This window comes from Hypomesus transpacificus, chromosome 15, assembly GCF_021917145.1.
Source record: "Hypomesus transpacificus isolate Combined female chromosome 15, fHypTra1, whole genome shotgun sequence".
NCBI classification, from domain to species: Eukaryota; Metazoa; Chordata; class Actinopteri; order Osmeriformes; family Osmeridae; genus Hypomesus; species Hypomesus transpacificus.
Genome location: NC_061074.1, coordinates 9,519,225 through 9,534,974, shown reverse-complemented (window position 1 = coordinate 9,534,974; position 15,750 = coordinate 9,519,225). Strand labels below are relative to the sequence as shown.

General features: G+C 46.6%; 3 protein-coding genes across 5 annotated transcripts in view; 2 read left to right on the top strand and 1 right to left on the bottom strand.

The window, feature by feature from the left end:
* The window catches only part of cux1b (cut-like homeobox 1b), a 7,719-nt gene extending 3,556 nt beyond the window's left edge, over positions 1 to 4,163 (bottom strand). The window contains exon 1 of the mRNA XM_047035784.1: positions 4,057 to 4,163. Within this exon, the coding sequence (XP_046891740.1) occupies positions 4,057 to 4,119 (63 nt within the window). The 5' untranslated portion in view covers positions 4,120 to 4,163. The remainder of the gene's footprint in view (positions 1 to 4,056) is intronic.
* Positions 4,164 to 9,050: 4,887 nt separating this feature from the next.
* LOC124478219 (alpha-(1,3)-fucosyltransferase 4-like) lies at positions 9,051 to 12,689 on the top strand. Of its 2 annotated transcripts, XM_047036423.1 has the most exons (3): positions 9,051 to 9,276; positions 9,491 to 11,147; positions 12,602 to 12,689. In XM_047036423.1, the coding sequence occupies exon 2, from the start codon at positions 9,997 to 9,999 to the stop codon at positions 11,125 to 11,127; it is 1,131 nt and encodes a 376-aa protein (XP_046892379.1). In that variant the 5' UTR covers positions 9,051 to 9,276; positions 9,491 to 9,996; the 3' UTR covers positions 11,128 to 11,147; positions 12,602 to 12,689. The 2 variants fall into 2 exon arrangements, with proteins under 2 accessions (XP_046892379.1, XP_046892378.1); XM_047036422.1 differs by lacking the exon at positions 12,602 to 12,689 and having other exon boundaries at positions 9,491 to 11,556.
* Positions 11,069 to 15,712, top strand: srprb (SRP receptor subunit beta). Of its 2 annotated transcripts, XM_047036425.1 has the most exons (8): positions 11,069 to 11,147; positions 12,602 to 12,792; positions 13,034 to 13,128; positions 13,317 to 13,394; positions 13,929 to 14,011; positions 14,202 to 14,338; positions 14,857 to 14,911; positions 15,168 to 15,712. In XM_047036425.1, the coding sequence occupies exons 2-8, from the start codon at positions 12,627 to 12,629 to the stop codon at positions 15,376 to 15,378; spliced, it is 825 nt and encodes a 274-aa protein (XP_046892381.1). In that variant the 5' UTR covers positions 11,069 to 11,147; positions 12,602 to 12,626; the 3' UTR covers positions 15,379 to 15,712. The 2 variants fall into 2 exon arrangements, with proteins under 2 accessions (XP_046892381.1, XP_046892380.1); XM_047036424.1 differs by lacking the exon at positions 11,069 to 11,147 and having other exon boundaries at positions 11,670 to 12,792.
* The last annotated feature ends 38 nt before the right edge of the window (positions 15,713 to 15,750 follow it).

The window sequence follows — 15,750 nt, the reverse complement described above, 5'->3', positions numbered from 1 at the left end:
ATGACATATAAGTACAAAGAAAACATAATTTACATCTATGCTGAGCTTAAATAAGTTAAACTTCCTAAATATACAGATAGCAATAAATAATCGACTATACTAACCCTAATACTAAAACTCCCTAAATATCATACCTGCAAACTCTGAAGGGCTGAAAAAGGTGACACATTGTAAACTCCTCAAAAAAAGTTCGGAAACATTATTTTGGTCGATTATTCCTCCCCTTCAATAATACCAATTGGTATTGTATTTTATATTGTTGGAAAGCCTGATTAGTCACCTTTACAACGAGGTACAACTTGTAAGGATCGTGCATTCGTGGAATGTGCAACACAGCTGACCGTGTGGGTAGCGGCCCAAAGAAATGTGCCAATCCCCTTGACGGGGGATTCATCCATGGGTCTTGACCTCGATCTTTAGCCAGGCCCAGCTCCATTTGCACCTCAGCCCTGAGTCAAGCTGTGCTATATCAATTGAATCCTTAAGCTTGCTCATTCTGGAAACCAATTGTCAATATTTTACGTGCTGGACCAGGGCTACTTTTTCATGATCATAAACATGTTAAGGGTAACTCCGACTGCATTAAATCTACGACAAATGATCGGCCAGAGCAGGTGTTTCGATCACTCATTAAACCAGACACCAATTGGTCTTGTTTCATTACGTGTTCGTTTTCATTTCGTTCATATCTTACGACAATATACAGATGAAAAATCTGATAACAATTCTAATGCAGAGGAGGAGATATCCTTGCCAAAATGCTTCACATTGAACTAGCTTTAACATTGTAGGTAGGTAGTAGGTAGGCTACTGCAACACATTTAGCTGATCTTACGTTAGCTGACAAGCTGACTAGTCGACAAGCTGACTACTGTAGCCTTTTCAAAGAAGACGCTGCAGTTCAGTTGATTGTGATTGGCCAAATGACTCGCCTGACGTGTCACTAAAGATGCTTTATAGTGAAGACGACCGCAGTGTTTTTGAAACTCCCGTTTACATTTTTTTTCATTCAAAACGGCTATTTTCACTGAAAAGTGACAGGTTTGCAGGTATGAAATATACAGACAACAATAGATAATACACTATACTAACCCTACATGCACATAACACCTATGACAACCCTATAACCTATTCTAACCTAGGTGGAGTACAGTACAATAGTGCAAAATTTGCAGATCAGTGACTAAGTCAATGACCATTCAGGAGCCTGATGGCGAAGTACAGTGAGGTACAGTAGTGCAATGTTACTGATAGTGCAACCAGTACTGAAAGACCAGTCTGGAGGGGATGATGGTTTTGAATGCTGAGCTGTAGTCAATGAACAGCATCCTCACATACGTATGGGGTGAGGTGGAACAGCAGTGATGTGAGATCTCAGATTAGAGGGCCTTCTGCTATAATCAGTAGCACACAGTAGAGAGATGGAAGGAGAGAAAGAGAGATATCGGGGGAGAAGTGAGATGTAGGGAAAGAGAGAAGAGAGAGGTGGAGGGAGCACACACACACACACTACCCTGCTGTAACCCTGCATACAGAACTCACACACACACACACACACACACTCACACTACCCTGCTGTAACCCTGCATACAGAACTCACACACACACACACACACACACTCACACTACCCTGCTGTAACCCTGCATACAGAACTCACTTACACACACACACACACACACACACACACACACTCACACTACCCTGCTGTAACCCTGCATACAGAACTCACTCACACACACTACCCTGCTGTAACCCTGCATACAGAACTCACTCACACACACTCACACACACTACCCTGCTGTAACCCTGCATACAGAACTCACTTACACACACACACACACACACACACTCACACTACCCTGCTGTAACCCTGCATACAGAACTCACTCACACACACTACCCTGCTGTAACCCTGCATACAGAACTCACTCACACACACTCACACACACTACCCTGCTGTAACCCTGCATACAGAACTCACTCACACACCCACACTCACACTACCCTGCTGTAACCCTGCATACAGAACTCACTCACACACACACACACACACACACACACTACCCTGCTGTAACCCTGCATACAGAACTCACACACACACACACTACCCTGCTGTAACCCTGCATATAGAACTCTCACACACACACATCACTACCCTACTGTAATCCTGATACAGAACTCTCTTACACACACACACACTACCCTACTGTAACCCTGCATACGAAACTCACACACTCCCCTGCACACAAGTTCAAGTGCAGCAGTGGAGAACAGATGGTCATGAACAACAACAACAGGCTGACCTTGTTGTTAGCAACAAAGTCAGCCTGAGGTCAGCAGCTCCCATGACCTCTGACCCTAGACTGTAGCAGTTGCAAGGGTTGAGGGTCAAGAGGGTGGTGGAAATCAGACAGACACCACAGCTGACAAGGGCTACATGTTTTTAATTTAGTTACGCTTTCATCCAAAAATACATACAAACACTGCAAGTAGAAAGTACAGCTAAAAATCCAGGATCACACAAGTACAGAGTTATAACAGTATTCTGGAGGTCAGTCAAGGAATGGTCTGTGTTTACTAGACACAGTGTAAAGTAACCACATCTCAGCTACCAGACACAGTGTAAAGTAACCACATCTCAGCTACCAGTTTATCACTACCTTTTAAGATGCATTTTCATGTCTTTAGTCAGGCTATTTGCAGTGGTGGCAGTTATGTTGGTAGGCTACTCTGTTCCGACAGTTGGGCTGGCTGAGTAGTGTGTTAATTGGGAGTATATAAGACTGCTTGTTACAAAGACTTTTAGGATTTTTTAACTTCTGAGTACCCGATTTTCTGTTGCATAAATCAAGCAGCTCAATAAATGTAGAAAGATGAGCTGCGATGGAGACTTTGACATCGCCCCGAGATGACCGATAAAAATACTGTATCAACGGTCAGTGTTTAGTCATTTGTAGGCTATCTATTGGTTTTATGTATCACACGTTTTTCTAAGCTCATATTTTACTCAATTAAGATCGATGGTTTTATTGTCATTGTTAACGTAGCCAGGATCTCAGTCTGGTAGTCTACTTGCTTATTATTTTGTTAACATTTAAGTCTGCTCAGTTTGCCCAGGGACTACAGTGGAAAATAGCAATCTGCTAGAACCTGGCACACTGCATATTCTCTTGTTGTACAAGGTTAATGTATTATTGTGCGCTGTCCCTGTCTTGAAATTAATAAAATTCGATTCAATTCAATGCTGATCTTTACAAAGTTCAGGCTGGATGAATTGGTGACTAACGAACTAGGATTGTTTATCGATAATGTTCTTCATCATGCTGGAGACTCGAGCAGCCTAGCCCTATACCTGAAAAACGTGGCAACATTGTGAAACTTTAAACCTATATTTATTTGTTATTTAGCTAACACTGTCGGTGCAGGTAGGCTGGACAGCAGGGAAGCTACAAACGGAACTACTTTAAACACTAACTGGGGTAAGACAAAATCGTACCAGCTGTCTGCGTATTAAGATAGTATTATAACGCTTATGGAAGTAGAAACATTCACAAAAGCGCCTCAAGTTAGAAACTTATTTTTCCATTGTAATGACACCTCTGTCACAGAGTCTGTGTTCCGCTAGCTACCTAACTTGTGTCATGCTAGCAGTTAGCCACTGCCAGTCTGACACTAGCGACACAACAAAACCTCACAGCAAAATGCAAAGGCTTGCTAGCTACTCTGTCTGTAATCTGTAAAGTTGAATACGGCACACACATTTTGTAAACAGGGTATTTAAACGTTTTCCGTTTTAGACTGCGAGTTGCCTGTGACTAGACAGCGCCTTCCCGCGACATCAATAGGACCTGCTGTCGTGTCCGATCAATGCAAATCGAACAAAGAGCATCAATTTATGACCTGCGGGAGAGAGACACTTACACAAATGTGAGATAACCTGTCACGAAAAGCAACTCGGAAGTTAAAGGGGAACTGATGAATAAAAAATTGCCGTGGAGAGTGAACAAATTATTGAAACGCTAAGAGCCACAGCAAGTACTTGAAAACAGACTGACCTGTAGTTGCTGTAAGTCAAAGCGTTTCCAATATTGAGACATCGATCCTGCATTGGCGGCCATCTTGAGTCATATTGAGGTTGGAATGAAGAGGAGGAATGAGACGCTGATGGCAACACAACGTGTGGGCTGGAGTCAGGGGAAAGGGAAATATAAAAAACCTGTAACGGAACAGTAGCACAGTATGGGTGGTAATTGAACAGCAATGTGGAATGGATGTATTGACTAAGACTGTCACAGATCGGAGTTTATTGAACGTGAGCTGGCAATTTTTCGAATAGGTAAAACGTGAAGTGGAGTTCTAGGCAGAATCCCAATTCTCCGTCTTACCCCTACCCCTTTCCCTTAGTTTACCCCTACCCCTTTCCCTTAGTTTACCCCTATCCCTTGTCCCTCGAAACTGAGTGTTAAGGGCTAGGGGTGAAGACCCCTAAGAAATGAGACACCACTTGGTAGTGATGGGAAGTTCAGATCATTTTACTGACTCGATTCTTTGAATCTCGTTCATTAAAATGAACAAATATTTTTTCATTTCAACGGTGGGGTGGGGGTTGCTCAACATTTTATAGCCAATTCCCTGGCTTAAATACGTCCACTGCAAACATTTATTATATCATATTCACATAGCCCTTGGTTTCAAGTAGGCTAAGCTCCCGAAAACACTTGGTTTTAAGGGGTATGTACCCCTTAGGTGAACCCCAAGGGGGAGGAGGAAGAGGAGGAGGGTGGGAAAGCGTTGTCCTGGTCTACTGTTATTGATTTTAATGATGTATATCATTGGTGTTTAAGACAGAGAATTGTGATTCAGCCCAAGTCAGTTCCCGAAATAATGTGAAGGAAATACACCACTACAGAGGGTACAAATACACCACTACAGAGGGTACAAATACACCACTACAGAGGGTACAAATACACCACTACAGAGGGTACAAATACACCACTACAGAGGGTACAAATACACCACTACAGAGGGTACAAATACACCACTACAGAGGGTACAAATACACCACTACAGAGGGTACAAATACACCACTACAGAGGGTACAAATACACCACTACAGAGGGTACAAATACACCACTACAGAGGGTACAAATACACCACTACAGAGGGTACAAATACACCGCTACAGAGGGTACAAATACACCGCTACAGAGGGTACAAATACACCGCTACAGAGGGTACAAATACACCGCTACAGAGGGTACAAATACACCGCTACAGAGGGTACAAATACACCGCTACAGAGGGTACAAATACACCGCTACAGAGGGTACAAATACACCGCTACAGAGGGTACAAATACACCGCTACAGAGGGTACAAATACACCGCTACAGAGGGTACAAATACACCGCTACAGAGGGTACAAATACACCGCTACAGAGGGTACAAATACACCGCTACAGAGGGTACAAATACACCGCTACAGAGGGTACAAATACACCGCTACAGAGGGTACAAATACACCGCTACAGAGGGTACAAATACACCGCTACAGAGGGTACAAATACACCGCTACAGAGGGTACAAATACACCGCTACAGAGGGTACAAATACACCACTACAGAGGGTACAAATACACCACTACAGAGGGTACAAATACACCACTACAGAGGGTACAAATACACCACTACAGAGGGTACAAATACACCACTACAGAGGGTCCAAATACACCACTACAGAGGGTCCAAATACACCACTACAGAGGGTCCAAATACACCACTACAGAGGGTCCAAATACACCACTACAGAGGGTACAAATACACCACTACAGAGGGTACAAATACACCACTACAGAGGGTACAATTTCTGGAAGAATTCTGAGGTGTGCTTGGGAGATACCTGTCTGAGCACTCCACCCAGCTGGATACCTGTCTGAGCACTCCACCCAGCTGGATACCTGTCTGAGCACTCCACCCAGCTGGATACCTGTCTGAGCACTCCACCCAGCTGGATACCTGTCTGAGCACTCCACCCAGCTGGATACCTGTCTGAGCACTCCACCCAGCTGGATACCTGTCTGAGCACTCCACCCAGCTGGATACCTGTCTGAGCACTCCACCCAGCTGGATACCTGTCTGAGCACTCCACCCAGCTGGATACCTGTCTGAGCACTCCACCCAGCTGGATACCTGTCTGAGCACTCCACCCAGCTGGATACCTGTCTGAGCACTCCACCCAGCTGGATACCTGTCTGAGCACTCCACCCAGCTGGATACCTGTCTGAGCACTCCACCCAGCTGGATACCTGTCTGAGCACTCCACCCAGCTGGATACCTGTCTGAGCACTCCACCCAGCTGGATACCTGTCTGAGCACTCCACCCAGCTGGATACCTGTCTGAGCACTCCACCCAGCTGGATACCTGTCTGAGCACTCCACCCAGCTGCTTGGGAGATACCTGTCTGAGCACTCCACCCAGCTGGATACCTGTCTGAGCACTCCACCCAGCTGGATACCTGTCTGAGCACTCCACCCAGCTGGATACCTGTCTGAGCACTCCACCCAGCTGGATACCTGTCTGAGCACTCCACCCAGCTGGATACCTGTCTGAGCACTCCACCCAGCTGGATACCTGTCTGAGCACTCCACCCAGCTGCTTGGGAGATACCTGTCTGAGCACTCCACCCAGCTGGATACCTGTCTGAGCACTCCACCCAGCTGCTTGGGAGATACCTGTCTGAGCACTCCACCCAGCTGGATACCTGTCTGAGCACTCCACCCAGCTGGATACCTGTCTGAGCACTCCACCCAGCTGCTTGGGAGATACCTGTCTGAGCACTCCACCCAGCTGGATACCTGTCTGAGCACTCCACCCAGCTGCTTGGGAGATACCTGTCTGAGCACTCCACCCAGCTGGATACCTGTCTGAGCACTCCACCCAGCTGGATACCTGTCTGAGCACTCCACCCAGCTGGATACCTGTCTGAGCACTCCACCCAGCTGGATACCTGTCTGAGCACTCCACCCAGCTGGATACCTGTCTGAGCACTCCACCCAGCTGCTTGGGAGATACCTGTCTGAGCACTCCACCCAGCTGGATACCTGTCTGAGCACTCCACCCAGCTGCTTGGGAGATACCTGTCTGAGCACTCCACCCAGCTGGATACCTGTCTGAGCACTCCACCCAGCTGGATACCTGTCTGAGCACTCCACCCAGCTGGATACCTGTCTGAGCACTCCACTTGCTGCTTGTCCAAGCAATGGTCCTCTCCAAGTTGGGTTAGGGTTAATGCTTGGGTCAGTTACAGCTGGGGCATTTTTTTTTTTTTACATTTAGGATTTATTTGTAGAAAGGGGCAGTTTTTTTTACTATATCACCTCCAAACCTATTGTTTAAACTAATATCAAAAATCTAAACATTTGGAGAAAGACATTTTAATGGGTGGTAGACTACATTGAAAGGAACTGTTGCGACCCAATCCATTGATTCACTATGCGATTGATCATTAGAAGGGAGGGATGCGATATCTCACCTTTAAACAACCTAAAATATGCATTCATCTTAACCTTTCTTCTCCATGTCCTTAACTCTTCTCTTACTTCCGGCACTTTCCCCTCTGCCTTCAAACAGGCCAGAGTTAGTCCTCTACTCAAAAAACCCTCCCTTAACCCAGCCGTCCTCCAGAACTACAGACCGGTATCACTGCTACCCTTCTTTTCTAAAACAATTGAACGTGCTGTATCTAACCAACTGTCAAACTTTCTCTCTCAGAACAACCTGCTTGACCCCAACCAATCGGGCGTCAAGACTGGCCACTCCACAGAAACCGCCCTCCTGTCAGTCACCACTACCCTCCTGTCTGCCAGAGCGGCTTCAAGGTCATCCGTCATCATTCTGATGGACCTTTCTGCAGCATTTGTTACGGTTAACCATCAAATCCTGCTCGCCAGACTCTCTGAGATGGGCATCACTGGCACTGCACTTCAGTGGATCTCATCCTACCTGTCCGGAAGATCCTTCCAGGTCTCCTGGGGAGGCAAAGTGTCAGGCCCCCGCCAGCTCTCCACTGGTGTCTCACAGGGCTCCGTCCTTGGACACCTCCTTTTCTCCCTGTACACCACCTTGCTTGGACCAATCATCACCTCCCATGGCTTCTCCTACCACTGCTATGCTGACGACACACAGCTGTACCTGTCGTAGAGAATGCGAAGCGTCCCACAGCGTTGCATGAAGCCACCATCTTGTGAGGCTCACGCTAACCCTATCCCTATTACTGTGAACACCAGAATCGCAAGCAACGATATTTGTTGAAATTAAACACTATTATAATGGTTTAATGCAGCAGGAATGACATTGTGATATTTTCCTAAATCTTTGTATTGGTTTTGTATTGGTCAATGTAGCCAGAGGAAGATGGAGGCTAGCTGTCCTTATGTACCATAGTTCCATTCACAGACAGTGCTGTTGAGTATTTTTATACAATTTTTGGTGACATATCCAAGTCGAATTCTATATCATATAAGTTTGCTTTACAGATGAATTATCAACATCACCAGGTTTGGTTGCAGTATTCATAAGAGTAGTGCTTTTCAGATGAATTATCAACATCCCCAGGCTTGGTGGCAGTATTTATAAGTGTAGTGCTTTTCAGTATTTGTTCCAGTTCCATCAGGTGTCTTTAATGCTTCATGCTTCACATGTAGGCTTGGTCTCACTTGCAGAGTCTAACCAAACCAGCCTGGGAACTCTCAGACGTTTGAAGAAGTCCATTTTGAATGGGAGTCAATGGGAGGATGCCCAGAGGCACAGGCGGGGCTTGTGGGTACGGAGCGTGTCAGTCACACTACCTGTGTGTTATGCTTGGAGTGTGTTATGCTTGGAGTGTGTTATGCTTGCAGTGTGTTATGCTTGCAGTGTGTTATGCTTGCAGTGTGTTATGCTTGCAGTGGAAAAGCTCAGAGGATTTACTCTGTATCTCTCTGTAGATGTGCTTGACCTGGCTGCATGATGGGAGGGTGAGGGGTGGGAGCCGGGGGGGTGAAACTGTTCAACACAGATACCATTTTATTTCAGCAAGGGAAGTTTGAGGATTTGTCTGGGATATATTTCAGGAAAAAAATATGATTAAGTCAAACGTATAGTAAATCTCCCTTAAGGAAAGCTTTTGAGAGCCATTCTAAGTGTGATTTGTCTGCTATCAGAAGATTCCAAACATCTGTGAGAGTCCCTGGAGGACAGGCCCTAAACAGGAATCACAGCACAGAATGACAAGTCCAGGTGACAAAACATGGATGGTCTTGTCCCCGTTTTAGGCTGTGGGATGGGGTGCACTGTGAGATTTGTTAAATTTAAGATTAAATTAACTGTTTGTGAATCAAATGTAATTTTTTTTTGCTTAATATGTGTTTGGATTAGTGTTTCTCGTGGTATGAAATAACACCTGCATTTGTTGGGCTTAATGTACTCTCTTACTCTCTAAATATGATTCCAGACTGCCACGATGCCACAATGTCTGAAGAGTAGGCTATTAGCACTGCAGCAAGAACAGCCAGCTTCTGTGTTATGTCTTTTGGAAGTGCCTCCTAAACCGACGTCTGCCTCTCAAAGACCCGATTCATCCGTGAGCTTGAGGCGCCACGTCACAGAACAGTGTGTGTGCATCCAACAACGAACAGAGATGTCGGTAAAACTGGAACCCAGGCCCGCGGTATGCTCCAGTCAAGGATCCGTTTCATTCCACCTTCTCATCGCGCTTCAAAGAACAATGATAACCGATACAAAATGAAAGAAAGAGCCGATGACGTTCGTTCCTGTAACCGGAGAGCGTAAACACTCAGTCCTAGGCTCACGGGGAATGATTGGAATGTCTGCTCTTGAAACCTGTTCCACAGGCAGAGGAACAAGTTACAATTTTTCTTTCAAAGAGTGACACATCAAGCAAGAGAAGGGAATCATGCAGGAGCTTCTGGCATAGGGTGTGGGACTGGTTACAACTTCATGGAAGTCATGACCAGGTGGAGAACGGCAGGACGTTTTTCAGTTAATAGATTCAGCAAAAGCCACATTATTTACCGTCGTAAACAATGTCAAGTGTTGATATTGCGATCGTCTTGCTCCTTGATGTGTTTGTACGTCCTGGGAGGTGTTATGTTCCTGCTGGGAGTTGGCCTGTGTGTGTTCAACCTGCGGAAAGCTTCAACGGGCAACGCCAGAGCCACTGCAATGCTAGTCATCTGGACTCACCCGTTCGGACACATACGCAAACTACCAGACTGTGAGGCGCGCTACGGCGTTAGCGGCTGCACGCTCACAGACAACAGGCTTGCGTATCCAAGCGCAGATGCTGTCATCTTTCATCACCGGGAGATTGCGACCAACGTGAGCGCGATCCCATTAGACCCGCGCCCACGTGACCAGAAATGGATCTGGATGAACTTCGAGTCTCCTTCTCACACTCGCAACCTGAAGCGGTTTGAAGGCATGTTCAACCTCACCATGAGCTACAGAGCAGACTCAGACATCTTCCTTCCCTATGGATATCTGGTTTCTCGCCACAGCACTCATGGACACCCCCTCCATGTCCCCTCCTCCCCCCACCCCAGGCCCTGCCTCCTCGCCTGGGTCATCAGTAACTGGGCGGAGTCTCAGGCTCGCGTGGCGTTCTACCGCCAGCTGAGCCGGTACGTCCGCGTGGACGTGTTTGGGCGCGCCGGCCTTGCCCTGCCTGGGGACAGCCTGGTGCGGACGGTGGCCCGCTACCAGTTCTACTTGGCGCTGGAGAACTCCAAGCACACCGACTACATCACAGAGAAGGTCTGGAATGCTCTGCGGGCCGGCGCCATCCCCATCGTGCTCGGGCCGACGCGGGAGAACTATGAGCGATTCCTGCCGGCCGAATCCTTCATCCACGTAGACGACTTTGCCAGCGTGCGTGGCCTCGCCCAGTACTTGAGGCTTCTTTGGCGGAGCCCCGCCCACCTGGAGCGTCACCTGAGCTGGAGGCGGAGCTACAGCATGCATCAGCCTGCGTTTTGGGCGGAGCATTTCTGCACGGTGTGCCACGTGGTGATGAAGGCCAGGGGCAGGACCAGCACTGTCGAGGGCCTGGCCAGGTGGTTCCAGTCCTGATCACCAACATCCTAGACAATGTGAATAAGTGCTACCGTATTTGCTCCTATACACAGTACTGAAATGGGTTTTAAAGGGGAGCTTTGTGAGGGTTCTGTATGGAAAGAAGGATTGATCTTGAGTGTGTGGGTGTGTTCATGTGTATCAAATTGTTGTCCAAGCACATGTGCTAAAGTAGTAGTAAACAGTAATCTCATTCTGCCCAGAAACAGATGATTTTTACATAAACTTCCTCTGGGAGTCGGTCGTCTGTTCGATCAGAGAGGTGAAGCTAATCCCTCTGAAATGTGTTTTCACCCTGGAGTACGAGACATTTTCACTTCCAGCAGAGTTACGGAAGAGTGAAGTCGTTCTCGCTTTCTTTCTCTTTTTTACATTTTACATTTAGTCATTTAGCAGACGCTCTTATCCAGAGCGACTTACAGTAAGTACAGGGACATTCCCCCCGAGGCAAGTAGGGTGAAGTGCTTTGCCCAAGGACACAGCGTCATGGTCGGGAATCGAACCGGCAACCTTCTGATTAATAGCCCGACTCCCTAACCGCTCAGCCATCTGACCCCCCTGTCTCTCCCTCCCTCCCTTCCTCTCTCTCTCTATCTCTCACACAAACACAAAAGGCTAAATATATTTTATGGGGTACGTTTCATGTCAAAGCCCCAAGACAGGCAGAGTTCCTCTCTCTCTCTGTTCCCCTCTCTTTCTCCCTTTCCTCTCTCTTTGTTCCCATGGCAGCAGTAGTAGTAGTTGGGTCGTCTTCCCCGCTCCATCTCACTCTGCCCCATGCCCCCCTCTCCGTCTCCCTGATGGCTCCTGTGATTGCATCCATCCATCTTACAGTCAAAGGAGAACAAAGAGAAAGTCCCTGGCTCTGTTGTGTCCACCAAGCTAGATACCCTGCTGAGTAGAGTCAACATGGGCCTCACAGGCTCACTAGGACTTGGTAGAAGTATGTGTTTGCGTGTGTGTGTAAATGTCTGTGTGCATATGTGTGTGTACATGTGTGTCATTGGTGAACACAGGGGTAATCTGGAATGTGTGTGATCTTGCACAAACGTGCTGGAACTCAAATATCATCTGAATTAACATGAGTGAAACTCAGTCACTCTTCTAATTAAAGAGGAGTGTGTCGAAGTTTGCAGAAGGAAAATGTTAAATATAATTCTGAATGTAACTGATGCCATAGCAGGGAATAACATTAACATATCCAGGTCAAAACATAGCATTGTTTAGCGTTGCTCAAGTAAACAAAAAAATTAAGAAAAGAATGTAACGTTGTTTTCAATGTAGATTTCACCAACTGTAAATACGAAAAGCTACTCAAAGTCTATCAGAGTGAGTTAATATTTGTCTGGTTTCATGTATGGAGGATGTTTTTAGTGAGCGTCTCCAGTGTTGTGAAACAGCAGTGGTGTCAGTTTGGGTGAACTACCTCTTTAACGACAACCTCGTTCATGCTTTTGCGCATGTGTGGTAGAAAGCACACGTGTCTCAGCGGCAGGATGGAGGCGGACAGCCTACAGGGTCCCGGCACCATGGACGACAACGTCGATGGAGAAAATCAGTTTGAACCCTATTTAAATTATCTACGAAAAGAATTGGATAATCAAGACCCAATTCTTATCATCGGAATTATTGTTGCATTGGCAGTAATTGTCATCACATTTGGTAAGTTTCATATAAAACTATCTAACTGGGTAGCTAGCAAGTTAGCTAGCAAGCTCCATCATGGCCTGCTCAGCCTCGGAGTTAATCCAATCATCAGTCCGATTGTCTTGTGCACTGTTGATGTACCAGGTTGGCACTGTGCAACGCCGATCTGTCGAATAAAGGGATATTTGTGCGACACCTAAACCAGCCATAACAGGAGATTTAATGACCCATGTATTTCTCCGTGTTTGCTTTTCAGTTTTCCTGAAATATTTTGTGAGCAGTAAAACTGTCCGAAGTTCCTTGTTGCTGGTGGGATTGTGCGATTCTGGAAAAACCCTCCTCTACAGCCGGGTGTGTTTATCAATCAGAAACCACGTAACACCTTAACTGACTGAATGACACAACTGTATTCAACACGATATTATATCAGATTAGTCTATAAGGGTACCAACAGCCTCAGTGAGACTGTCTTCTTCTCCAACAGCTGGTGATTTATCAGCGAACCATTTTCTAACTCTTTCTAACCCGAACCCAAACAGCTGGTGTCAGGACAGTACAAGAGGACCCAGACCTCAATCACCGACAGCAGCGCGCCTTATAAAGCCAAAAACGACAAGGTAAGATGAAAATGTTGCACTATTTTCATGCTTTATTTTAGCTCGTTTACTAAAACATCCCTTTCTGAAAATGCAGCACTTACACATGCACACATGTCCCCTTTGTGTAATCTGTCATTGTTAAACTATTACAATATTATAGTAGTAATTTAGAAGACTAATAAAAAAATAAACCTGCAACCCCTTGTTCTGTAGTCAGATTATTGAAAGATCTATAGCCAACCCACATAAAAAACTTAAAAAATTAAACCCAATTGATCCGTAAACCCTATGAAGCATCAAACCTTATTGATAAACCTTGTAAATCATGCTGTGTGCTTGCAGGGTTAGGGTAATCATGCTATGTGCTTGCAGGGTTAGGGTAATCATGCTATGTGCTTGCAGGGTTAGGGTAATCATGCTGTGTGCTTGCAGGGTTAGGGTAATCATGCTGTGTACTTGCAGGGTTAGGGTAATCATGCTGTGTGCTTGCAGGGTTAGGGTAATCATGCTGTGTGCTTGCAGGGTTAGGGTAATCATGCTGTGTGCTTGCAGGGCAGCATCTGGACACTGATCGACCTTCCGGGTCACGACAGCCTGAGGCCACAGTACTTGGAGAAGTTCAAGTCTTCCGCCAGGTGAGATCAGGTGACCACATGGGGACAGACATCAAGGCATGTTGTCTACTGACCTCAGAGTAAGAGCAGGCAGAACACCTTCATTTAGCAGATGTACAAGGGGGACATTTGAACCCGCAACCTCTTGATCGTCAGTCTAATGCTCAAAAGCTGTGCTTCACCCAGTGATGTTGAAAGACTCTTTCTGCAGAGCTTTTGTGTTCGTGGTGGACAGTGCCATCTTCCAGAAAGAAGTGAGAGACGTGGCAGAGTTCCTCTACTTCCTGTTGACAGACAGCGTGGTGTCTCGGACTGCCCCCAGCCTGGTGGTGGCCTGCAACAAGCAAGGTACACGCTCTACCACTGAGCTATACCCATCCCCATGCTCTACCACTGAGCTATACCCATCCCCATGCTCTACCACTGAGCTATACCCATCCCCATGCTCTACCACTGAGCTATACCCATCCCTATGCTCTACCACTGAGCTATACCCATCCCCATGGTCTACCACTGAGCTATACCCATTCCCATGCTCTACCACTGAGCTACACCCATCCCCATGTTCTACCACTGAGCTATACCCATCCCTATGCTCTACCACTGAGCTATACCCATCCACATGCTCTACCACTGAGCTATACCCATCCCCATGTTCTACCACTGAGCTATACCCATCCCCATGCTCTACCACTGAGCTATACCCATCCCTATGCTCTACCACTGAGCTACACCCATCCCCATGCTCTACCACTGAGCTATACCCATTCCCATGCTCTACCACTGAGCTACACCCATCCCCATGCTCTACCACTGAGCCATGGTTGCTATGGCTCCCATTGATGTCCTGTCTGTCTTCTCTCTAGATATCACCATGGCGAAGTCAGCCAAGCTGATCCAACAGCAGCTGGAGAAGGAGCTGTAAGTATGCTACAGTATAGTACACATACAAAACAGAAGAGTACACTACAGGACAGTACACATATAGTATAGTACACTGCAGCAGTCTACAGTAGTCTATAGTATAGTACAGTAGTGTACAGTAGTCTAGTATAGTACAGTAGTGTATAGTACAGTAGTGTACAGTAGTCTAGTATAGTACAGTACAGTAGTGTATAGAACAGTCTGTAAAGGTGTGACAGAAGGATGAACCCAGGCTGCTTGTTGTTTCCCTCAGGAACACTCTGAGGGTGACTCACTCAGCGGCGCTCAGCGCCCAGGATGGCTCGCTGGCGGGTGGTGCAGTCTTCCTGGGGAGGAAGGGGCGGGACTTTGAGTTCAGTCAGCTGCCCATGGGGGTGGAGTTTGTGGAGTGCAGCGCCCGTGGGGGGGGCGAGGAGGGGGGTGCAGACATTGATGGTCTGGAGAGGATTCTGTCCAAGCTGTGAGGCCCTCAACAGCACAGGGTCATGGACAGATTCTTTTTACCCCCTCCTCCCACGTGTGTGTATGTGTGTGTGTGTGTGTGCGCGTGTCTTTGGCTGCTCTGATCCCAAGCTGTATTACCAACTACAGAACAATAAACATTTCTGGTTTCTGACTGAATTTGTGACAATTGAGCATTTAAACAGTCTGCTCTGTGCCTTATGAGTTACTTCAACAGGGATGGTGGCGTTCCTCTGATCTGCAGGATAAGTTGGCATGTTTGAGTGGAACAATGAATGTATGGGTCTTAAGATAGCATTGCTGTTTTCTGTTTGTAAATAAAATGATTGGCTTATAGCTGTATTTTACTTTATTCTGAATGGTGTCATCTTGAT